Source organism: Leptidea sinapis, chromosome 28 (genome assembly GCF_905404315.1).
Source record: "Leptidea sinapis chromosome 28, ilLepSina1.1, whole genome shotgun sequence".
NCBI lineage: Eukaryota > Metazoa > Arthropoda > Insecta > Lepidoptera > Pieridae > Leptidea > Leptidea sinapis.
Window position 1 is genome coordinate 1,708,135 of NC_066292.1, and position 26,512 is coordinate 1,734,646.

General features: G+C 36.1%; 1 protein-coding gene across 1 annotated transcript in view; it reads left to right on the forward strand.

The window, feature by feature from the left end:
* Positions 1 to 26,512, forward strand: part of LOC126973076 (unconventional myosin-IXAa-like) — a 57,934-nt gene that overhangs the window by 9,357 nt on the left and 22,065 nt on the right. The window contains exons 4-20 of the mRNA XM_050820197.1: positions 5,161 to 6,074; positions 9,786 to 9,963; positions 10,470 to 10,609; positions 11,126 to 11,372; positions 13,073 to 13,208; positions 14,503 to 14,651; positions 15,115 to 15,225; positions 18,158 to 18,349; positions 19,772 to 20,019; positions 20,415 to 20,586; positions 20,898 to 21,087; positions 22,330 to 22,421; positions 22,816 to 22,887; positions 23,270 to 23,386; positions 23,644 to 23,812; positions 24,541 to 24,650; positions 25,647 to 25,807. Coding sequence (XP_050676154.1) covers positions 5,161 to 6,074; positions 9,786 to 9,963; positions 10,470 to 10,609; positions 11,126 to 11,372; positions 13,073 to 13,208; positions 14,503 to 14,651; positions 15,115 to 15,225; positions 18,158 to 18,349; positions 19,772 to 20,019; positions 20,415 to 20,586; positions 20,898 to 21,087; positions 22,330 to 22,421; positions 22,816 to 22,887; positions 23,270 to 23,386; positions 23,644 to 23,812; positions 24,541 to 24,650; positions 25,647 to 25,807 — 3,398 coding nt within the window. The remainder of the gene's footprint in view (positions 1 to 5,160; positions 6,075 to 9,785; positions 9,964 to 10,469; positions 10,610 to 11,125; positions 11,373 to 13,072; positions 13,209 to 14,502; positions 14,652 to 15,114; positions 15,226 to 18,157; positions 18,350 to 19,771; positions 20,020 to 20,414; positions 20,587 to 20,897; positions 21,088 to 22,329; positions 22,422 to 22,815; positions 22,888 to 23,269; positions 23,387 to 23,643; positions 23,813 to 24,540; positions 24,651 to 25,646; positions 25,808 to 26,512) is intronic.

The window sequence follows — 26,512 nt, forward strand, 5'->3', positions numbered from 1 at the left end:
AACTATTACAGCTTGTGAGATACAACTCGCTGACAGACAAAGGGACGGACACCGAATTCTTAGTTTGACGACCTGTATAGCCGAGTGGTTAGCGATCCTACCTACTAAGCTAGAGGTCCCGGGTTCGAATCCCGGTAGGTGCAAGCATTTATATGATGAATATGGATGTTTGTTTCCGAGTCATGGATGTTTAAATGTATTTATGTATGTTAATATGTATGTTTGTATGGATTTATGTATGTTTAAGTAAGTATATTGTATTAAATATATCGTTTGTTTTGTAACCCATAACACAGGCTATATATGCTTAACTTGGGGCAAGATAATTTGTGTAAAAAGTATGTCAATATATATATATATATATATATATTAGTAAAAGGATTCCCGTTTGTTACCCGTCCGGAACAAAAAACCGTTTTCACTTATTTATTACTTTGCTAAAAAAATATTTTACGCTCAAAAACTAAAATAAAGAAACACAGATATTTATTTCTACCTCTAATTTTAATTTCTCTCACTTTTAATAAAAGAATTGTCATATAATAATGTACTAATAATATTATATGAGAGTGAGATTTTATTATGGAATACCCTATGATAGATCCAATATTTCGGTGTGTCTACTACCGCATTTATTGGTCTGTGTTCCCTCCTAAACATGATTTAGTCTAAGATCAGTATTCCAATGGAGTTCTTTAATGCGTATTGTTGTCACTTATCCACAGTTTTTTTTAAATAATCTAATATCTTTAAAATTGCAAAAGCAATTCTTGTATATATATAATCTGATTCTCGGAAATGGCTCCAACGATTTTGATGAAAATTAGTATGCAGTTAGTTTCGGAGGCGAAAAATAGATCTAGCTAGGGTTTCAATTTTAAAACATTGGGTGATCCGGAAAGCACAAGATCCCAGTTCGGAAGAAACCAGATGTCCGTTTGTACATTTATAAAAATTCGAGCAAGGCTCGGTAGTCCGGATATTAATAATAATAAATATATAGTTTTGAAGACAGTGACGAATGTGTTTTCAGTTTTCGAGTTTGTACGTTTATGCGACGCTTTGTAAGTTCGGCAACGCACTTGTGATTTTGCTGGTCTTACAAGATAGGGTCGCGGTCATTATAATATATATCATTAGGTGAACCTTATTATATACTACCAGCTGACCCAGCAAACGTTGTATTGCCGATATTAAAAGATGGGTGAAAATTTGAAGTTGTATGTATTTTTAATGCTGACTCATAATCAAACAACTTTAAAAAAAATGTCAATAAATTAAAAAAAAAAATTCGTGTGGACCACCCTTAACATTTAGGGGGATGAAAAATAGATGTTGTCCGATTCTCATACCTACCCAATATGCACTCAAAATTTCATGAGAATCGGTCAAGCCGTTTCGGAGGAGTTCTATGTTTAACACCATGATACGAGAATTTTATATATTAGAATATACTATTTTATAAAAAAAATACCTTTAAACTTACTAAACACATTTCGCGTTTATTGTGAGGCATATATTTAATAGACAAGTAAACTGACTGACTGTTGATTTATTATACACCTGAAATCTGGAGAGAAATTTGATGAAATTTGCGAAAATATTTCACGTGAATTGTACTGCGTGAGCGTCGATATGTTTTGTTATACGTTTATTTTGATATTACTATGAAAACAAACATAATAGCTCGCCGACTGACAACGCAATCCCGGCGGCTGCGGGCGTCCAATCCATAAATCTGTCAATCGTACCGGAACAAAAACGATAATACCACGAATTTGGGACGATGCAAATGTGCTTTTATATTGGTTCATGTAGTACGTACCTAAAAGGAGGCGGCAATAGCGTTGGTGTCTCTAAATGTACGAGTGGAGTCGAAATTTCGGTTGGGTTTGATCTTAGAATAGATAATTGTATATTTTTCCACGTCTGGATGCCGTTTCTGTATAGTGTGTGTGTGTGTGTGTGTTATGATTAATTAAATAATTCCAGCTGTAGTATGTATATCTCCCTGCGCGTATATGCCCTATAATAGCGTAGTGATTCCTCTGGTGTTGCAAAAAGTGTAACCATTGCTACCTTATGTGATCACCTTAAATGAGATGGCATAAACTCGTTAGTCTTACCATCTTAAAAAAAAAAAATCTTGATGGCGACATTTAAATTTCGAGCAGTTCTTTGACGTTCCTTTGAGTGTCACGACCCCGCGTCAAGTCTTCATTATTATGTCTAAGGCATTCTAAGTGAATGTGGCCTTGAGGAAGGTACTTGAACATATTTTTTTCTATTGCCCTATATTGTCAATTCCTTTATATGACCTATCGAAGGATATCCCTCGCCCCATCAACATCCCTTTTCTTCTTACTTTATGCCATTCCCCTTTCATAAAGATTCTTTACAAATTTATTTCCCGCAATAATATTAAATTGTAATTTCTATCCTCCATACTTTCTACGCTTCTATTAGGCACATGTTCCCACTTACATTCACACATTTCTCCCTTAAATTTAGGTTAGATACTCACAAGGTAGTTAATATTATGATTGTTTATTACTAACCGTACTAACTCTTGTTGCCTATTCTTCAGTTCACAAAAAAAACCACAGCTATATCAACCGATCATTTTCTTTTAATCAGCTCTTTATATATCTCAATCAGCGAAATTAAAATAAAAAATCTCTCCACCATGACGTTGGCCGAATCGTCGACATTCAGTCGACGAAGCCATTTAATATAAAAAAAGGCATTCTTAGAGATACATCTAAGAAATAGTGCTTTAGATATATTTTTTGACATGATTTTATATTAATTGTAATAAATTTTATTGTACGATATTATATTGTAGCGAAATTTTGTTAAATAAAATACCTGCTGTGTTTCTTGCACCCGTTCTTCTCAGGTCTGAGGAATAGTTTTTCGAATGGGTGGTAGTTTTTGACGTTCAATAAGTGAATTTAAATCATATATTGAAAAAAATATTTCAATTTCCATAGCGTCTCTTGCAAGTTAAATACTGAATGATTACAATATGTGTTTGCTTCAAAGATCAGTCTCTGAAAAGCTCTGGCTTCCGAAAAACGAGATTAGTCATCCAGCGAGGGTGATTCGAGTCGCGAAACCGATTCATTTGCGGACACTTGGCATTTAATACCGCGCATATTTCCTCCACATTACAAGTAATTGGTACAGGCAAGTTTTCAATAATTATCGTGGTATTTACAACGTAACCTTGCGCGCGTGTTTATTTGCATTCAATAATAAGTTAGCAGCTCTAAATGCAAGTATCATAGTGAACTATTGCTTACAGTGTCGGTCACGCACGATAATCCCTGTTATATCTTATATTTACGAGCCGATTTCCGCTTTACTATATCGGTAACATTATAATGAAACTACCATATAACAAGAATCGATATAAGGATCAAATAAAAAGAAATAATTGTGAAAATATATAGGTCGGTATACTTAAACTTCCAAGGGCATAAAGTGCATAAAAGGCATTTATTTTCTTAAAATTGATTCCTTTAGAAATCTTTTTGATGTCATTTCTAATAACTACTAGATAGTATTACCGCTTTGGAAACAAATGGCGCTCTGAGAGAGAAGAAGCGGCGCAAGAAACTCTCCCAGCATTCTTTTTTTGCGCTCTTTTCAATAAAAATATACAATATTGTACAATCATTTCTATCGCTATAAAATAATCACAATCTAGTCCCAGGCTGTCCGATCATTTAGATATTCAGCAGTGGAGTAATAGGATTTACGACAGAGCCATTTTTTTTATCAACATTTTGCCTGAACAGTGGCTGGGACTTTATTATAGAAGTGTATACATTTACCCTTAAAGGTATTATGTATCTTATGAAGCCTACTAGAATTAGTTACAAGCAATCCCTTATTTCTAGTGTTATAAATATTTATAACATTGTTCATGGTAGGATCGACAGTACAGAGCTAACTGAACTATTCCTTCAATTACGAGTGCCGTCAGTTCGCACTAGACACACGTCTCTATTCCAAGTCCGAGGCCGAGTCACACCAATTATTATGAAAATCGGTTATATTTCGCACTCTATGCAACTATAGTAAACAATTCAACAATACTTGAACTTTTTCATAACAGTAAAGGCTGCTTTATAAGGAGTGTTAATAAAAATCTAAAGGAAGGTTAAACTAAGAGTAATTCACAAACACAAACACACACACACACACATACACACTCTCACCAAACCACACCACACACGCACAAATACCACGTCTTATTATAAATCCGTTATTATAAGTAAGTTCTGCTAAATAGTATTATAGAATAATAACCTATTTTAAGTTCTGTGAATTTTGTGATGTTTTAGATAAAATAAAATAAATTCAATTTTACACATATGCGCTTGTATGAAATTATACAATATACCGATATTTGTAACTTGAATGTAAGTTTATTTATACTTGCAAGTTAAAAAAATCCATTAACAATTTATATTACACAAATTTCCAAATAATGTAGTAAAAGTAAATAAGTTTAAATTGGTATTTTGATTGTGAATAATATTCTTAATGCGTAATATATTCATATATCAATGTAAATAAAGCCCGAAGTTAGGCCAGTGACAGTTCACATACATATCGTAAAGCTCAAGATTAACATAACGCATTCAAAGATTAAAGTGATCTATAGCTTCATTAAGTAGTCTTGTCATCGTAAAACTATTTGTACGCCATGGAGGTCTCTAGTAATGTTAACAATATGATTCACGTACAACAATAATTATGGTAATACCGCTCTTCGATGTCCTTAAACGGGTGCACACACGACAAGAATGCGCGAGAAATAGATCTGTATTAATTAATGTATACGTCACTAGTGTTCGTTGCATCTCATCGAGAGTATATTTGGAACTTTGATTTGTACGAAGGGCTCCGGACAGTTGGGATATTGTTAGTCGCTTGTGAGTCACTCTTCCTGCGGCGACGCATTGTGATAACAGCCATCCTGCCAATCAAACGAAACTTTAATTTGCCTTTAACAGTAAACATGAGCGCCATTATTACATCAATAAATATTTACATAACATCGTGATACGATGGAGGAGTAAACGATTTTTTTTTATAATGTTCTTAGCACATACCTACGTCAGAGATAATGGTTTTGTTTGTCGACAGGTTTTATCTGCGCGAGAAAATACCGGACGAGCCATGGATGGAAAACTTCTCCGTAGACCCGCAGCTGATAAAGGATTACTTCCAAAGATTTCTATACCAGCCCAAAGATCGGGAGTATCCAGATCTATGCCAGTTGCCGGAACTCAACGAGCAGACGCTGTTGGACAACTTGAGGGCCAGGTTCGGCGCTGGTTACATTTACACATACGTCGGCTCTATACTGATAGCGCTAAACCCGTTCAAGTTCTACCCGATATACAATCCGAAGTATGTGAAGCTTTATCAGAACAAGAGGATAGGCTCGACCCTGCCACCGCACATATTCGCAGTAGCAGACGCGGCGTACCACTGCATGCTGCGGGAGAGAACCAACCAGTGTATAGTGATAAGTGGTGAAAGTGGTTCGGGAAAGACTGAAAGTACAAATTTCCTTCTTCATCATTTGACAGCTCTCAGCCAAAAGGGCTCTCATGGAAGCGGCGTGGAGCAGACCATACTAAGTGCGGGACCCGTGCTGGAAGCGTTCGGAAACGCCAAAACAGCACACAATAATAACTCGAGTCGCTTCGGCAAGTTCATTCAGGTCAACTATAAGGAAAATGGTATGGTCCACGGCGCCGTTGTACAAAAATACCTTTTAGAGAAGTCGAGAATATGCAGTCAGGGACGAAATGAGAGGAATTACCATGTGTTCTACTATCTGTTAGCTGGTGCGTCGGAGCAAGAGAAGGAACAGTTGCATTTGTTGAGTATGGACAAGTATAACTATCTATCGCGGACTGGTTGTAGTGTTGTGCCTGGTGTCGATGAACAATATGAGTTCTCAAGGTTAAAGCAGTCGATGGACATGGTCGGCTTCACTATGGACAAACAGCGGCGGCTATTTGCAGTACTTTCTGCAGTGCTATTGCTCGGTGAGTTTTCAATTGACGTTATTAGATAAAAACCGATAAACTATCGAATGTAATTGCGAATTGTAATCGATTTTAGTGATAAGTAGCTATAGACTGTTTAAAGTTCTTATGTTTGATAATCTCGCGCCATAAACGTCAGTGAAACTTCTTGTTTTCGCGCGAAACCTATTCCGGTTTTCCGTAATTGGAAACAGAATGAAGACGCTATATATCTAGAACATTTTTTTATCAGGATAGTTATCAGTAACATGAGTCATTAAATGGCTCTCTATGCACCTAATTCATAGATGTAGTGATAAGAGAAGAGATATAGATAACAACAACTCAAGATATTTGTCATAATTTGGGGTCCTTATCTCTAAATTAAAAAAAATATCAGTCCATTGTTTATATTTAATCAATTCCTCTGATAAGTTAAACATGAATACAAACGTAATACAATTACTTTAAAAAGCTTTATTTCATACATAAACAAAAAAGTATGCATAAAGCCATCCCACGCCGAAATAATTTACCCAAGATGTTTTGTTGAAATCATTAAATCTATTCCCTGGAAAACAACAACCAAAATTATTAGATGTAGAAATTTTCAAGCTGTAACAATATTAAAACCAGATTAGTTACCTCCAGTGAAAGTTTATCTATCAGATGGTGAAAACATCAAAACTATTTTTTTTTTCTTTCAAACCACCGGTTCCTCGGCTGGGTCTTGTTTTACACGCAGAAAACTCCCGACTTTTAAATCTAGCTCGGTTTAGTTCATATATATAAAGTACAGGTTCTAATCATTCAAATTCAAATATTTTAGGATAATAGGATAAGTAACATTATTACTTATTGAAAGTTAAAAACTACCACCCATTCCAACAAGGTATGCCTCAGACCTGAGAAGAACGGGAGCTAAAAACTCAGCGGGCTATTTTTTTTATAAAAAATATGGTTACAATGTAGAATAGTACAATAAATATTAATTATTTAATAGCCTGTGGGCGGTCTCTCCATTCCCAATCTGTCGTATCATTAAGAAAGTCATTTATGTTGTAATAACCTTTACCACACAAACGTTTTTAACAATTCTTTTGGATTTCGTAATACATTTGTTTTAAACATTTTCTGGAATCTATGAGATAACATTATCAAGAATATATGAAGAGGCAACAGTCAAGATGTTCATTTCTTTAAGTTTTGCTCTCAATGATTCTTTAGTACCTATGGTATTGATATCGGCAACATTGCCCCATAGCAACATAAAATTACTAAAGTATACTAGTCGCGCCGTATCTACGTCGGTTAATTGTCTAATCATTCTAACCGAAACTAAGTCTGTTCGCCAATCCTTCAATATGGGTCCCCCATTGTAATTTGGAATTCAGAGTGCCAAGAAATATAGCAGATTCCACCGGTTTTATCACCTCTCCGTTTAACATAACACTTGCATTTATATTTTTACATTCGGTACAGTAAATTTTATATATTTCGTTTTCGACTGTGTTATTACAAAAAATCTAAACATGTGTTGAACACTTGTTTAAAAAAAGTTCTATTACAAATACAAATCTGTGTCTTTCTGTTGTTTATCGTTCAACAATCTTTAGACATTGCATATATCTAAACACGAGTCGAAGTTTGTCTAACGGATAGATCATATTCATATACGGCCGTTTTCAATAACCTTTAGTTTAACTTACGGATACATTGCTGTCACCGTTTAATGACAAGATCTTATCTATCCTTAGTTATGTCCAATATAGTTATAGTCCAATGCTATCTGTCAATAGGTTATTGGAATGTAAGTAAGTGTTAAAGGATAGATTTGTCTACCTCTAGTAAGTTAAACTAAGGATAGATAGGTTATTGAAAAGGGCCGATAGAAGATTTAGAGTATATGTTGACAGATAGACGACAGCAGCCTAATATTGCGTTCCGTTCCTTTAAATTGTTCCTGTACACTTCAGTTTATGTTGTGCTTACCGACATTTTAGTAAAACCAAGCAAAAAACTGTTTAGTAATAGAAAACGATAAACTCCATTTTAGACGTCGTTATTGGTAGGTCACTGACGTTGTTATAGTTAGATCACTGTCTAACAAAACACGTGTTTAAATTTTTTTTTTATAATAACACCGTGAATATCCAAATACCATTAAATAACCAAAACTCTGCTTGTTTTGCGGGGGATGGATTTACAAAAAGACACTTTAAAAAACCTAGTTTTGTATTCAGAAATCAGGGCACATACAAGTGCTATTTATATGATGTAATTGAATATGAGTCATTCAACAAATAAAGTATATAATCCTTTTAGAACTTTTACACATGACAGCACATTGAGCTAGCTACCAAGTATAAGGTTTCTGTAATAATCAAACTAGTGCATACTATTCTATTTTTAAATATAAAGTTTATGTATACTTGTACTTCTTGAGGCTATTGTTTGAGTTAAGTATGTCTCCTATTGGTTTTTGTATTGACTTTATTGGGTACATATATTATTTCTGTTGCTATTTAAGTATATTCCTGATCATAGGCATTTTTTTAATACTCTTTTATTAGCTTCATACGTATGTTAGTATGTAATGGAATCTTTGATATATGACATGATATTGACCCCCTTCAAAACGTCGGATTAACTCGAAATTTGGCATACTTCTTAAGGGCCGATGACAATTCAATGTAACAAAAAAAAAATGAAAACTAAATAATAGCTTAAAATAAAACTAAAATATACATCTTAATAGATTCGAATTAAAAATAGTGTCAGAAAAAATTATTTTATAAACTAACCCTTTCCTCATATCTGTTCATAAAATATTTATTTTCTATTTTTTAGTGGGATTTTCTATAAAAGTGTATTTTTTTTAAACTATTATTTATTAATTAATAAATTACAATGGGTTATTGAAAAGGAGAGTGGATTGCAAAGTCTGACCTTAGATGTGAATGTCCACAGCAGGTACTAGGAGTTAAAGTAAAAAAAAAAACAACTGATATTTCCATTGATAAAAAATTATAAGTAAAGAAGTGTAAGAAGGAGATCCGCTATCACAGAAACTCATTTATGCAATTTTAGAATAAATCGTGTACTAGGTGATCAATGGATAATGCTAACATTATTTAAAGACCTAATTATAATTGTAAAGTTGTCTGCAAGTGTTCTGGCAGTGATATACAATCTAGTGTGACCCTATTGTACTCATGTAGTAGGTTGGGTATATATTCCTTAACAGTTTTGGAGATAATTATGTTGAATTATTTTAAGAAAATTAAGCTTTAAGAGTATGCATATGGAGAACAAATTAAATTAATTATTAAATTAAGTAGTAATAACATTTTCATGTTATACTGACTTAGATATACATTAAATGATAAAATAAGTTTATGAATTAGCTTCCCATTGAGAAAGTATTTTAATGTCTTTATGTAAACCTGTGGGGTAGTAAGTCCTCGAATGTCGACCACGTCCCTTCACCGTCACTGGTCAGAACTCGGATGGGGCAGCGTTCGGGAAGCTCTCGAATATTCTCTTCCAAAAATACCAGTGTCTGAAGACAAATATTTTCGACGATCTGGTCAAGATCGCCGGAATACGTTGGAAAAGGGTAGCGCAGGACCTATGGTGGTCTTTGTTTAGCTGTGAACGTCTTCCGGCTGATGATGATGAGTAAAACCTGAAATTATTTTTTTTTAACTTTCTATATAAACACATTTTCAGGTAATGTTGAGTTTCAACAGAGGAAGTCGTACCATCACGATGAGGCGGTCGGCGTGCGAAACCCAGAGGTGGTGTTGTTGATATCTTCACTGCTCAGGGTGAAGCAGGAGACACTCCTCGCGGCTCTCACGTCGAAGAAAGCCAGGGCGTCGGGGGAAACACTAGTTATTAATTATAGGTACGCTTCAATTCATTGCTATCATTGAAAATAACGGTGAACTAGATTAACGCTGAAAAACAGTTACAAATGCTAAAAGTTGTGTGGATTATTAAGAAACGATGTAACACAATATTTTGAGGTATATTAGTACGTATATACTTCTTAATGTTTTATAATTGTGAAGATACCATAATATTACGTCTTTTTAACGATTAAAATATTATATTTATTATTTGCACCACATATTAACATTTTTGTCTGCTTGTAAATGTCTGTCAAGTTTTCCAATAGAGTATAAATTAATATGTGGTGTAGTCTCTGTCACGTAAATAATTATACTAACTAACCAAATGATTATTTTATACAGAAACAAAATCCTGGATGTATTCACGGAGGATGATTTTTGTAATAACAGAAATGTCTCGCTAAATTTTTTCGGGTTTTGGTCACATAGACTTTATGATTAACACATAAATGTATGTATGTATATATATATATATATATATATATATATATGTCTCCAGGCTTCCAGAGGCCATAGCGACCCGGGATGCGATGGCTAAGTGTCTCTATGGTGCTCTGTTCGACTGGATAGTGATGCAAGTCAACCACGCACTGCTCTCCAAGAAGGACACACTCCGAGAACACCAGGGCCACAGCATAGGTTTGTAATGTTCAAATATATCACTCTCAATTGGCAACGCTGTATTCCTTTTAAAGCTGGTTTTAATATATATAATATATATATAATAATTCCATGTAGGGACGACAACGAGATGTGTTGGTTGTAGACATTATTAATAAAAATAAATATTTACATTTAAATTGATCTATGTCAATTGCACATGGATAACTCGAAGTTGTTAGAGGACTTCTTCCACCAGTTGGAGGCTCCGTTGCACAGGATGCGGGCTAGATTATGGGTGCCACAAGGGCGCCTATTTCTGCCATGAAGCAGTAATGTGTAAACGTTATTGTGTTTCCGTCTGAAATGCGTCGTAGCTAGAGTTAAATTACTGGGCAAATGAGACCGCTCAGAATCTTTGGGTTTTTCAAGAATCCTGAGCGGTACTGCATTGTATTGGGCAGGGCGTACCAATTACTATCAGCTAAACGTCCTGCTCGTCTCGTCCCTTATTGTCATAAAAAAAAAAATAAAAAGCGATGTGTAATTTTTTAGGTGTTCTCGACATATTCGGGTTCGAGGACTTCGGGCCGAACAATAGCTTCGAACAGCTGTGCATCAACTACGCCAACGAGCACCTGCAGTACTACTTCAACCAGCACGTGTTCAAGTACGAGCAGGAAGAGTACCGGCGCGAGGGCATCCGCTGGACTGACATCGGCTTCTCAGACAACACGGGCTGTCTGCAGCTCATCGAGGGCAAGCCGGCCGGTCTGCTGTGTCTGCTAGATGATCAGTGCAAGTGAGTTGCTGCATGCCTATTGCTGAAGAGTGTCTTACACAGTCGTAGTCTCGTGCCAGAGTTTGGCGAGGCAACATCTCCGGAGGATTATTTGGATAATTATGGATTTCCGCTAATAATAAAAAATTCAATAAAAAAAAAGTGTCTCACATAACAATAATATCAGACACTTGTTGAGCACACTTCAGTATGTCACTAGATACAAATAATACAGACTATGCTAATGCTTCTTTGACGAAAATGGCGTATGATGATATAGAGCTTAATGATGCATAGTTTTTGTTGGTTTCTACGCAGATCATCTAAAATTGTAGAGTGTTTATAATATAGTTTAAAAGATGGCTTGGGCAGTTTCTTATCAGCTCTTCCCCCCATGTCATAGCCCCGTTACGAACTAATATAGCTTCAAGACGGTTTACCTAGTGTTGTGACAATATGTTATCTTATTGTCACTCCCTATGGTAAATATATATATTTCTACATCTATATGTATATAGGTTGTTGCAGTTGTGTTAAAGCAGTTGTGTGCTAGCTCTATTGCATATTATAAAATAGATATTATATAGTTTTATCCACGCCCAGTATTTTTTGGCCAGTAGCGACCAGATCTGTGAACCGTGAACATCTTTGAGCTTCGTTTTTGTATCAAAATATAATAATAATTATTATCTGATGGTTTATGTTATATTACAGTCTTCTGGGCTATAAGTTCAAAGTAATTGGGCAGGAGGGGTTTACCCTCAGGTGAACTTTTGCTCGTCTCGTTACAGTCAACGTCAAAAAAGGACTCCTGCAGGGCATCTGTATCAATAACCGTTAATTCATAGTGGTGTCCTCGAAATAAGAAGTAGTTTAGGTACAGCTCTCAATATAAGTTTCCATCGCACACTTTTTTGCGCTGTGGCAAATTAGTTCGAGGTTCTGGATTTTCTACGGAACCCCTAAATGATGTTCATAGGCACATAAGTGAATTTACTAAAAACTGTCATAACCATAATATTAACACCAAGAGTTAGCAAGTCTTTTGTGGGGCGATGTATATGTTTTTACATTAGGATCCCAGAAAATGTTCAAAACAAAAATGTTACTTTATTCAAAAGAATTGTTAAAAAACGTTTGTGTGGTAAAGGTTACTATAGCATAAATGACTTTCTTAATGATACCACAGATTGGGAATGGAGCGACCGCCCTCAGGCTCTTAAATAATAAGTTAAATTGGACAATGCTACTTTGTAAATGTTACTTTAATTGTACAACATATTTTTTGATTAAAAGAAAAAGCCCGCTGAGTTTGTTGCGCCCGTTTTTCTCAGCTCTGTGGCATTGATTTTGGAATGGGTGGTAGTTTTTTTGACTTTCAATAAGTGATGTCACATCCTATTTTGAGTAAAAATATTTGAATTTGATTATTTCTTTTACATTTTCCTAGTCGCTGTCTAAGAGCTTATTTCAGAATGTAGCCAGTCTCCGCGGGGTTTTCTGACATATTGCTACTACCGACTCCCAATCTCCTCCTCTGTTTCTGTACGCAGGCAGTTTGTTTTAATAGTTATGTGCTTTATATGATTGATTCCTTCGTTCAAAAAGTAGAACGGTGTGCGCTTAACGAAAAGTTAACCGATGATTTATAATGCTGCAACTAATGTTTGACATTAGAATTTACTTACTGGTCGTTTAAAAAAACTCTTGAATTATTTTAGTTTTCCGTGGGCAACAAACGAAACACTGCTGCAGAAGTTCAACTCAGTGCACGAAGAGAACCACTTCTACGAGAAGCCGCAGCGACGAGAGCCCGCATTCGTGGTGCGGCACTACGCTGGACGTGTTAAATATCAGGTATCAGGCTTTATCAATCCGTCCGCAGCTGTGGATACGCTATTGTGACTGTATAGAGTAGAACAATATAAAGAAAAAACTGATTGCTAGTCGGAGTTGCAAACGAAGGACCAGCCGGACCATCGTACAAGATATTATATATACTTCATTTTTACAATAATTTAATATTATTTTATTATATAAATATAGTTTCCCTGCGAGATCGAATCAGAAATGAGGAGATCCGTAGGAGAACCAAAGTTACCGACATAGTCCAAACGATTGCGAAACTTAAGTGGCAGTAGGCAGGGCACATAGTTCGACGGACTTGGCCATGGCTTTTGGGGCAATAAGTCCTCGAATGGCGACCACGTGCCGGAAGACGCAGTGTTGGTGGGCCCCAGACAAGATGGACCGACGATCTGGCCAAGATCGCCGAAATACGTTGGATGAGGGCAGCACAGGACCAAACGTCGTGGAAATCTTTGGGGGAGGCCTTTGTGCAGCAGTGGACGTCTTCCGGAGAATGATGATGTAAATTTATTATGTTAATCAAGTGTATTGAAGTTGTTGATTAACTTTAATAGTATTATAGATTTATTTTTATAAATAATAATAATAATATTGACATATTTTTTACACAAATTATCTTGCCCCAAGTTAAGCATATATAACCTGTAACAAGACAATGATATATTTAATACAATATACTTACTTAAACATACATAAATTCATATAAACATACATAAATACATTTTAAACATCCATGACTCGGAAACAAACATCCATATTCATCATATAAATGCTTGCACCTACCGGGTTTCGAACCCGGGACCTCTAGCTTAGTAGGTAGGATCGCTAACCACTCGGCTATACAGATCGTCTATATATAACAAAGACATTAAGGTTAATATCGACATCTGTAGTGGTTTAATTCTTTGAATTTTTTTAAAGATGTTTTTACTTTTATTTTTTATAATTTTTGGTAGATGGCATCTGTTCTGAACTGTGACGAATATTGTCAAGTATTCTGAATAACATGAAAAGTGGTGGTGGAATTAAATAAACGTTATTTAACAAAATTATGACGTGACGTGATAATATTTTGGTTGGTGGTCTTTAATACCTTCCTTATTACAATATTTTTCTTTTTACAAACGTAAAACAGCATCAGGAATAATTTTGTTTGAAGTTTGAAGTAAAATATTTTTGTTTTATTAAGCCAAAGAAGTATAACTTCTTGCGTACATAATTACACATTAATTTATTTTTGTGTGTCGGTCAATATTTAAAACTCAACTTGATTGATCCCCAGGTGACAGCGATGCGGGAAAAGAACTTGGATCTAATGCGGCAGGACATTGTGAGTGTGCTGAAGAACTCTTCGATGGCTTTCGTGCGAGAGTTGGTTGGGGTAGACCCGGTTGCCGTCTTCCGGTGGGCGATTGTCAGGGCTTTCTTTAGGTAACTACTGCTTCATACATCTGTTGCAGCGATTTCATTAAATTTTTAAAACTTTAGTTATTAAGTATTATTGTAACACTATAAGTTTTCCAAATAAAATAGTTTATTGACTTGCTTTTGGATTACTATGTGGCTATTATATACAAAGAGAGTTGAACAAAGCATGCAAGATTTTATGACGATACGTCACTCGAAAAGTTGGCTCATCTGGAAAGAGCGCTCACACGGAACGCGAGAGGTCGCGGGTTCAAGTCCTGCATCGCTCATAAAATTTTGTTTTTAGTTTTATTTTTATAATTATATCCCAGAAGTGAGGGTTATCACTTTAAAAACACCACAAATTGAAAAAGAAGAATTATTAAATTCGACTGGTGGTTATCTAGAGATAATTGCGCTTAAACAAACAATAAAAAACAATTGAGCTTTATTACAATATTAGTATTGTTTATTTTTAATGTGACAGGGGTTATTTTGCGTTCATGGAAGCGGGCAGGCGCCATAGATCGAGCAGAGTAGACGGCGCGTCTCGACTGCCGCGTCCGTCTATACACGTTGCCAACGATAGTATCATTAGGTAAGCTAAAATTAACCTTATATCATACAAAACAGTGTTAACATTGCATTTACTCGCTTCAAACTAACTTTGTCAAATGTAATGTAATGTAATGCCCGAGGCATGTGAATTATTGTTGTGCTATTTAAAATATACAAATGAGAAGTATGTCTGATTTGACATAAAATTATAATATATTATGTCATTTATAGAGTTATAGAAGCAATTATTGTTGTACCGACTGTTAAGGAATATTTCATAGTGTTATATTCTAAAATGTTATCAACTAAAAAACTAAGAAATTAGCAGTATATTATGGTGTCTCTTTGTATGTCCGCTCATAATGTATCGTTAAAACCTTAGATCATTTATAGACCGTGACATCTGTGGGAACGTCGCAAAATAGAGGTTAACGGTTAACCTCTATTTTGAGCAATGTAAGCACACTAAAGTCTAAATCTGGCCTGTTTTCATCGGTCGTCTAGCAGCAAGAGGCTGTATATGCTTATAAATTAGTTAATTTGGATGTGGACGGCCAGTCTTTTCTAGTAGCTTCTTATTTCTATTGTTAAAACCAACAACTACATTTAAAGAAACAAATCGCTCTTATTAAATAGACATTGACATGTCCTGTCATTATTTTAATTTGTCAAAATAGCCACCACAGCTTTGTTAACCAGTGTTATTAAGTATAGTCCAACAACGGGTTACATCACAACACATCCGCTGACAACTTAAGTACCCAATCCCCAACGGTCTGTCACCCCGTGGGATGGTCGCGCACGAAGTTGTCGGACTATAGTGATATTTATCGCTGAAATACATAATTGAATACACCATCTAGTCTCAGCGGTAGTTTTTTTTTAATTAAATTTATTTTATGAATACCTGGTGGTGGTGATCGCACCACTCCCTGTAACTATATCTATAGTTTAGCCGTAAGATTTTTTATGGACTAGGAGGACAAACGAGCGTATGGGTCACCTGGTGTTAAGTGATCACCGCCGCCCACAATCTCTTGCAACACCAGAGGAATCACAGGAACGTTGCCGGCCTTTAAGGAAGGTGTACGCACTTATTTTTAAGGTACCCATGTCGTATCGTCCCGGAAACTCCCACATTAAGAGTGGAGCGGGGTGCCGTGATGTTGCTGCCCTGTTTGTTCTTAGATATGCGCGGTACTGTGCCCTCCCCAGAATATGAGGGGCAGCCCGAGCGAGAGTGCTCGGGGAGGGATTCTCCGGCTCTGGTAGAGCCGGTACCCTCCTGGGGTATTATCGCTTTTAGGACCTATTCGATTATTCGTAAACCTGTCGTTAGTATGATTGTGACATAATGATATCTCTTATTGCCCAGCCATCTGGTGACAGTATCGTCAATCAATCTCGCAATCAACAGAATTGCGTAAGTCACCGTTTTTTGGCATGCTTTACAATGTACACGCACTTGCCGCATGAATGTTGTACGCACACCATCACCAAATACTCGGATGTGTTTATACTTTGACGCATTCCTCTTAGTAGTGTAGGATTTCGGATAGATATTTAAGTAGAACCTACTCACTAGATAGAAGTTCTTGTTTAATCAAAACGTTTTTAGTTTTTGTTAATTCTTTCTTCTTCGCCGCATCATTTGATTTGAAATGCCAGCGAACAACTTCTCTGACAAACTAGATTTTTTATTCTGTATTCATAATAAACCAGATGTTTACTGCATTGAAGGTTTGGTTCCTAAGATATTAAAACCATGCATTTGCATTAATTGATAAACATAATACAATTTGTACATACCGCTAACATAATTTAATTTGAAATACACGGAATGCTTAGCAGAGCTATTTTTAGACTTCTTAAAGATAATCTCTTGAAACTAAGCTCCAATTTCATATAATACCGATAATTTGGATATATTTAATATTATATAATAAATAAATATACTTTTGTACGTAAATTCAAGCTGGCCGCATTCGACAAGTCATGGGGCGAATAGTATATTATACAGGTTTCTTAAGTTCTCTTAAACTAAGCTAATTTGGGTCATATAGCACTTTATCTGCATGATCAATCACGATCTCATTAATAATTATTTTAAACCATACATTAATTTGTTCCTTCATCTGCGTACGTAGCAGAACGCCGCAAAGGACGGCGAAGGTTCGAGAAGCTCGCACGAACGAGCGCACGGCCAGGGGGGACTGTGCGGGGGGTGGGGCACGGGCCGTTGGCAAACCGACCAAAAATTACAGAACAGCGGAAACACGCACGAGGCGCTTGGAGAGAGACCTCGACGACTCGGACGTATTGCAGCGAGCCAGCCAGATCGTTATGTACGTCCGGGGTTCAACAAACACACGCTGCCTCTTTCACACTGACTACATCTATCACTTCTAAATCGCCTATTCATCAAACAAAATGCTTCGCGCTTACTATTATTTTTTTGTGATTTTAGCTGTAGGTTGGTACTATAACGTTAGAGACGTAGATTTGAATTATAAGGTGATTGCTTTTAAAGATATAAATTAGTCTTGATCCCAATCCTTAACTGTTAAAAATCATGATCACTGAGTTTTAAACGTATTAATCATTATTATCAATAGAAAAACGCATTATTTATTAGAGTCCATATAGAACTTTCTTCTTAGAACAAGTAGTTAAATTGTACTCGATTTTTTGAGTAGCGTTTTGAACTATTTGGCGTGGTGAAATGCATGCATATACCCTAAAGTTTTGTTTGATGAATCCCTTGCAAATTCGGTTTAATTTCAGCTGAGGTGTTTGGGTTTCTTAGTTCTTCTCGTCGGGTTTCTGTGTGGCTGTTATTAATTTTCGATATCTCCATAACGTTATGGCTAAGTAAGAGGGCTTTGTTGGTGAATACTGGATATATGGCTGTGGGTTGGTTTTGGTTGATAAAGTAAAGAGAATGTTTTTTGATCGTAATTTGGATTTGACAGGAAAAATAAGTCGTTCAGGCCTCGGGAGAGAGCGAAGAAAGGTCTGAAGAACCTGCAGAGTGTTAAGACCCTGGCTGGCCGAACAGCTGCCGCGGGCAAACGGAAACAGCCGCTCACAGTCGCCGCGCAGTTCCAACATTCACTCGCCGCGCTCATGGAGACTCTCAATCAGGCTAACCCGTTTTTCATAAGGTGATTAGTTATTAAGTCACAAACTATATGTGTAATTTATTTATTAGCATCGCCAACATAATAGTCATTACATTAAATATTATTCTAAATAAGTCTAAGTGTTATTGCACTTACAGCGAACGATCACATGCAAGTATAACATAGCTATAAATAATTTTTGAATGTTAATTGTGCAACATAGAACTAATATTAAGATACAATATAATACAATACAATTATAATATAACAAGATATGAACAAAACTTATTTTACTTAAATACGGCAGAACTAAAATATTACAATAAATGAATAATTTTTTTTGAAGAGCAAATTATATTCCTGTCTACTAACATATCAATTTCCAAAGTTTACACCGAATAGTAGAGTAACTTATCATTAAAAATGTCTATACTGCGATAAACTTTCGGAAGTCTATTATAAGTGCGTGATAAATAGTATTAAAAAAAAAAATAGGCAAGGGTTGTCACGAAAACTTTTAGTACAAAATAAGTATATAATAAAAGTCAAAAAGTACTAATTTGATACGAAAAAAACATTTAATGCTGCAAAATCATTTTGTGGCTTTAGAACACAAAACACGTGAAAGTTATTTGTATTGATATAATGTATATTGTTTTTTTTTACATACACAGGAACCAAAGTTCGTTCAAAGCCGTTCCCAATATTCAGTCTATCTCCGGTTGTGGCCTACTTGAGATAAAAATCGTAACTATCGTTGAATTTTCTATCCCAATAAACTTATCGACGGTAACTCATCTTATCCGTACTCACTTTCTGTCTGTGGGAGGACGTATAGCTTACCAGCGATAGAAGTTTGTATGGAAATTGCAATTCAAGCGTCCCAATATAAGGCGATAAGAATGACTTATCGGGTATATTGGGACAGCTTCAGAATATTGACAGTAGAAGGTAGAAATTTATCTCTATCTGTAGGTAGTATATTGAAAACGGCCGTTACGGAATACTCTCCGCGAATTGGGCTGGTAACTGATTATATACCGGGAAGGCATAGTCAAGACAGAAACTAAATGATGGTTAATAAACTACCCTTAAACTTGTAACAGTTTGTCAGTGTTTTTTTTGTATGAAAATACGGGGCAAGACGAGCAGGACGTTCTGCTGATGGATATTGATACGCCCTGCCCATTACAATGCAGTGTCGCTCAGGATTCTCGAAAAGCCCAAAAATTCTGAGCGGAACTACAATTGCGCTTGTCACCTTGAGACATAAGATGTTAAGTCTCATTTGCCCAGTAATTTCACTAGCTACTGCGCCCTTCAGACCGTAACACAGTAATACTTACACATTACTGCTTCACGGCAGAAATAGGCGCCGTTGTGGTACCCATAATCTAGCCGACATCCTGTGCAAAGGAGCCTCCCACTGGTAAAACGGGTTATGATGTTTTTAAAAAATTTTAGGTGTATCAAGTCTAACAGCGACAAGGTCCCAAACGTGTTCGACGAGGAGACTGTACAGCGGCAGCTCAGGTACACGGGCATGCTGGAAACGGTTCGAATACGACAGGCCGGCTACAACGTGCGTCTCACGTACGAGGAGTTCATTCAGCTGTACAGGATACTGCTGCCGAAGGGCTTGCTCAGCTCTCAGTCTGATGTGAGGCACTTCCTGGCGACGCTAAACCTGGACCGGGATAACTATCAATTGGGTGAGTTCAATTCGCTCATGATTATATTCACAGCATTAACAATGTAAATACCATCTTTCTTTTTTTATGGAATAGGAGGACAAACGAGCATACGGGTCACCTGGTGTTAAGTGATCGGAGCGTTGCCGGCCTTTCTTTTGCGGTGGCCCCATTCAGACATGATGAAACGAACGAAAGACAACAACATGATTTAATCATTCCTCTGGTTTTAGGTCATTATCGTCCTAATTCAAAAAAAAAAATTAGGAGATAAGTCCTCTCTGTGATTAATACATCCCAGCATTGTAGGTATCTTATATCACATCTATCCAAGGGAATGGTCACGTATACACTTTTTTTCGACCTTATATCCTGTTAATTTCATTGTCATTTATTTAAAAATTAAAACATGATAGGTGCCACAAAGATCTTCATGAGAGAGAGTGAGCAGACGAAGCTGGAGTACCGGCTGCATCAACAGATCATGGCGTCCATCATCACAATACAGCGCTGGTTCCGGGCCATTTTGGAGCGAAGACGGTTTCTGGCGCTGCGGAGGGCATCACACACTATACAGGCTTACTGCAGGTATAGAGACATTCCAATGTTACAGGAACCTAAAACATCCAAAGCCAAAGAAAGACTTATCAGTGGTGACTCGCGACAAAATAATTAATAGGCAATTCATAATAATAAGTAAAAATTCGTACGTTCTCATAATGAATATTTTTTAAATATTGTGTATGCTTTTTGATAATTGACCATATATTGTCTTTCCCTAGCGCGCCCATGATTAATGGCACAGAGTTTTTGATATTAATAAAACCTCGTTTCAATTGGCTAACATGCTCATAGAGGAACCTCTCAAATTAACTTCATGAGTCATTGCAATTTTTCAGACAGTGGCTGGCGTCACGTCACGAGGCTGCGACACTACTACAGGCCTGGTTCCGTGGCAGTCGAGTAAGGAGATGGTACACGAAGCTACGGTGCTCAACGATCAGCTTCCAAGCGGCCGCCAGGGGATTCCTGTTGAGGAAGACACTCCCAGAACTGAGACGATGCTTGTCATCCACTAAACGATCTGATGTATGTACTTCTCATTTTTATCCAGTTTTTCCAGTCCCTGTTTGACATCTGTTTCGTTTAATATTTTGGCCCAATAGCACGAAAATGTCACAATCTCTCAAAACATACCTTGTAAATTTATAACTATGCAATATTCATATAGAACTAATTTAGACTTTTAAATAAAATACTTTTTAATGGATTTACTTGTAACTGTATTTTTTAAATAATTATTTAATTTGAATGCGTAAACAATTGTATTTTCTTTGATTAAGTATCAAAGAAAATACAAATTTAGACTTAATATATGCACAGTAATATATGACATCTGTTTAGTCAAAACATTTTAAATGGAAAGTCATTAAATTCTGTAATTTAGATAAGTATATGGTGTGGAATGAATAACAACATAATTTTACGCACGCCATCTTCCTATATTTGTACATAATATCTCGCTTCATATGTGTGTTTGTTTTAGCCTCATGAGTTATGACTATGTTCTTAATGATATTTTTCACTCATACACACGTTGGTGGTCACTTGGTTACTTCATGATGTAATTCACTACAGCTTCCTCAGATTAGGTCAAAATATAACAGCAGATGTCTATTATACTAACAATGATGAAATGATGATAATGAATGAACAGTGCATCTTGCACACAATGCGCAGGCTTCTTTGCACAGGAAGCCGGCTAGATTATGGGTACCAAAACGGCGCCTATTTCTGCCGTGATGCAGTAATGCGTAAACATTAGTGTGTTTCGGTCTGAAGAGCGCCGTAGCTAGTGAAATTACTGGGCAAATGAGACTTAACATCTTATGTCTCAAGGTGACGAGCGCAATTGTAGTGCCGCTCAGAATTTTTGGGTTTTTCAAGAATCCTGAGCACTGCATTGTAATGGGTATGGCGTATCAATTTCCATCAGCTAAACGTCCTGCTCGTCTCGTCCCTCATTTTCGCTAAAAAAAAGTCAGCGGTCTCCTTGAAATTTATACCTACGTCTAAGCGGAGCGCTAGTATTGGTACATACAAAAATATTGTATAGCGACCTATTGTATATATAATTATGATATATAAACCGTGTTTATGTGTGCGTGCGTCGAATCGGCCGCTCTAGTATAAAATTAAAGTACTTTTCTATTACTGTATTGTGGTATTAGTTTCCAATTGGTCAAACACTGATAGGATGTGACTAACAGTTTTTTGCCATTTAGATGTCCATTAACGTTTGTGAATGTTCGTATGTGTGTATGTCTGCAGCATGAAAATACAACGAGCATGCCGACTGAAAACGATGTGTACAACAAGCAACCGAGTATAGAACAACTGAAGAATATCATCGATATACAGTTGTGAGTATCTCCAATTAATTGTCTAGTGGCTTGCTTTAGGAATAACTTGAACTCACTTTCAATTAATCATTAATTGCACCGTCACAGTTTATCTCCATTACATATTTTAACCTTAAGATTTGTAGCAAAAGGCGTTTTGCTCTTTCGTACCTTAGCGTTATTTACACTACGTTCGTTATATGTGTACTTGGTGAAATACTAATGAGATTTCCAACGATACAAAGACAGCTAAAACTCGATGTAATTCAAAATGGCCAGTTGGCCGCACATATTATTATTTTTAAGATTCAATACAATTGCCACAAGGATTATATTATAATAATAATAACAGTAAATCTTCAAGTTATAAGATTTAAAAATGTATACATAATAATGTATTAATTGATGTTTATAGAAATATGCTGATTCAAGAAGAGGCAGAAAAAACCAGACAGCTTCGAGCGACCCAGTCGTTGCCCCTCGCAAGGTACTGTGCGCTACTTTCTGCTGAATGTTGCAATCGATATGTTTTTGAAGTGAAAACATCTTTACCGGCGTTGAACACTTTTCTTGGGATGAGTATAAAATGTTAAACTCGCGTCAGGACACGAGACCTGATCGAAAATTCGTAAGACAGTCGGTGAAATTATGGATGAAAGTGGGTTTATCTGAGAGATAAAACCTTATTATTTAATTGTAATAGTTCTGAAGTGTTAAATTTGTTTTAAACCATATAAATGCTAGTACTTTTATACCGATAACTAAAGCAAATCGTGCCAAATTATTCCCTAACCATTCCAAAATATTCAAAAATGCACAACTTTAATTTTCAAGTTAAGATAAACATAATATGATATGCATTGTTATAGTTTGGAGAAGAAAAGGGACATGACTTTAGAAATCTCAACAGCGCAAACATATCACAAGAGGAAAGTTGCGAAAACCCAAAATATTTCCGACATTCCTCTGAAGCAGGCCAGTCAAAAGTATGTATTAGTATGATTAAACCAATTTACAATTATACCAATTTCAATCGTTTAATGCTTGAACTAAAAGTGAACTATAAACATACTCCACTTACACAGAACAAATTTGATTTAAGATACCATAGGGATTTTGAGATACATACATCTTACATAGCAGAAATATAAGGATTTCGTAATGTCTTGATTCTAAATATTAAACAAGAACTCATATAATATACAAATATATGTATGTCATTAAATTTCTAGTTTCGTTTCAGCTCAATAAACAAAGAAACGATCGACTCATTGGATGAAAGTTGGAAAGCAAAGTCAAGCTACCCGCAAGGTATTGTGGCTTGGCCCAACAAGATCACCCCGGAGGATCTAGCCAATGAACTACTGTGGCTCAGGATAGACGAAAATTATCTTATAGCTGAGAAAAATAAGGTGCGTGTGATGAGTAAATATAAAATGTTTTTTTGCTTTAGTAAGTCTAAGTCTATTATTAAAATAATATTAACATTATTTACTGATACTTTATTAATATTATTAACTACCACACTTTGGCAAAAAATTTCTAGCTTCAAGCACTGTAAAAGCCCGCCATTTTGTGCATACGAACAATAACATGATAGTTCATAGCAACAAGAAATTGGATTCGTTGAAATTCATATTTCGGCTATTCTTTTAGTTCGGGGATTAGCTCTTACCAACGGCGCACGCTTTTCAAATTTGTGAATTTCCTAGGAATTAATGCACTTTCTAGAAATTAATGTCTTGCTCAAAATAGTAAAATCGAAAAAAATATTGATGTGGGTACAATTCTAGGTAGGTATAAATACTTTTAAAATGCTTATAGCTAAACATTAGCCTATAGAAGAAAAATAAAGAAGAAACGTGGAATACATTATACGATCTTTTGCATACTTCACATATAAATATTTTCTATTTCTTTTCCTTAGTTCATTTTGTTTCCGATACGACTCACATCATAGTATTAATGTCGGCATAATATCCGTCAAATAACCCTATTGAAACATAAACATCCATCCAAAATCATATCTTTGTTAATTTGCCATATTATTGAGCACAAGCATGACTCACAAAAGACATCAGTTTCCCTATTATTTGACTGCGTGGAAGTTTCTGAATTTCGTTCGTGTTTTTGTTAACAGATGAGAGAGAGACAACTAGCCGAGTCGATAGCGAGCAGTAGTGAAGAATATCTAAGACAAGTGAGGGACTGGAGTCCGGCTGACAGCTCCGACACCAATACCACACCAAGGTATTGTTATAATTACGTTTTGATAAGGAATATAACAGGGGAGGCTCTGAAGTAAAAGCGTAGAGTTTCTTGCGCCGCTTCTTCTCTCTCAGAGCGCCATTTGTCTGTAGTAGTGTCTAGTATATTAGAAATGACATCAAAAATAATTTTAATGGAATCAATTTTGACAAAATGCCTTTTTTATGCCCTTTACATCTCAACATAAATATGTATTTCTTTTGACAGAGTAGTATGTGTTTTTGGTATTGATTAATTACCCTTTACACTTATTTAATCTGATATTCTATTGGAATAGCATTCCAATGAAAATTTGTGTTTGCTGATTTTTTCGATTTCTCTCAACTCAACTCTCTTGGCCGCATGGCCAAATCATATGAGAAGTAACGAAAAACGCTCAATATATTGAGCCTCAGGTTGGATTTTGATGAAAACACAATCTGCATCGGTGGATTGCTAAAAAATACGCAATGGTGTAAATTCTAATGGCTTAAGTTCACTCAGTAGTAAGTGCGATCGACTTCGCATCGATCTCCTGATCTGAAGTGAGCATTAGTTATGGTAAGAGCATACCGTAATAGGTCAAGAAATATTTGCAACGTGTCATAAACATTTACTACTGGCCACTGTAGATTTATTTGAGATATACCTGTGGGACTATGGGCTCCTTTCCACAGGATGCCGACTAGATTATGGGTACCACAACGGCGCCTATTTCTGCCGTGAATGAAATCTGTAAGGAATATTGTGTTTCGGTCTTAAGGGCGCCGTAGCTAGTGAAATTACTGGGCAAAATGAGATTTAACATTTATGTCTCAAGGTGACGAGCGCTATTGTATTGCCGATCAGAATTTTTGTGTTTTTCAAGAATCCTGAGCGACACTGCATTGTAATGGGCAGGGCGTATCAATTGCCATCAGCTGAACGTCCTGCTCGTCTCGTTCCTTTTTTTCATAAAAAAAAGTTAATTAAGTAGATAGTAATAGTAATTTCTGATAGCAGACGAACTTCACCACAAGTGTATCAGCGAAGTCTGTCAAGTACCACGCTGGAGCCGTCCCGCGGCTTGCACAGCCTGCCGCCTGTGAGGAGGGACCCGCGGGACGGACGGGACACGAGGGACGCGACCGACACGCGCCAGGAACACAAGCTGGACAATTGTAAGTACACGTCGACCGCTTTGATATGGCTCAGCCACCGGACGTTGACTAAAAAAGAACGGTTTTTGGGTCAAAATCAAAGTAAAAAAGTGTGGGTGTACTTGTGTACGCATGCAAGAAGTTACTCTTCCTTGGCGTGATAAAATATAAGTCCAAAAAAATAATAATCCTTCGTGCTATTTTACGTTTGTAGAAAAACAATATTGTAATAAAGGAGGTATTAAATACAATCAATGAAAATATAATTAACCGCATAATTTTGTTTTTTTTTTAAATTGTATCTAAATTGAAATTACATATTGAAATTGCTATAATTCTTGTCCATTGGTTGTGGTTCAGTAGACATATGAGTTATAAGAGGCTTGGTAGGTGAAGTATGATACAAAAGGCCTAGTTGACCCGTTAACGTCAGGTTGACGAATTTGCGTGACGATGTGAGCGCTCATCATAAATATTCATATAGTTTTTCACTACGGCGCCAAAAGAGTATAACTTCAAAAATAATTATCTTATCTTAATAAATTTTCTGTCAACACTTCGGATAATTTGAGTTAAACTAGAAGTGCTATTTAGCATTTATCTGCGATTTCAGGAAAACATTTACTTCAGTTAGAAGATTTTACAAAATGTTTTAGTAATTTATGCAAAGTGGTACATCAAAAGAACGTGTTCAATGTTGTGACTTAATTTGTGAATAAAATAAAA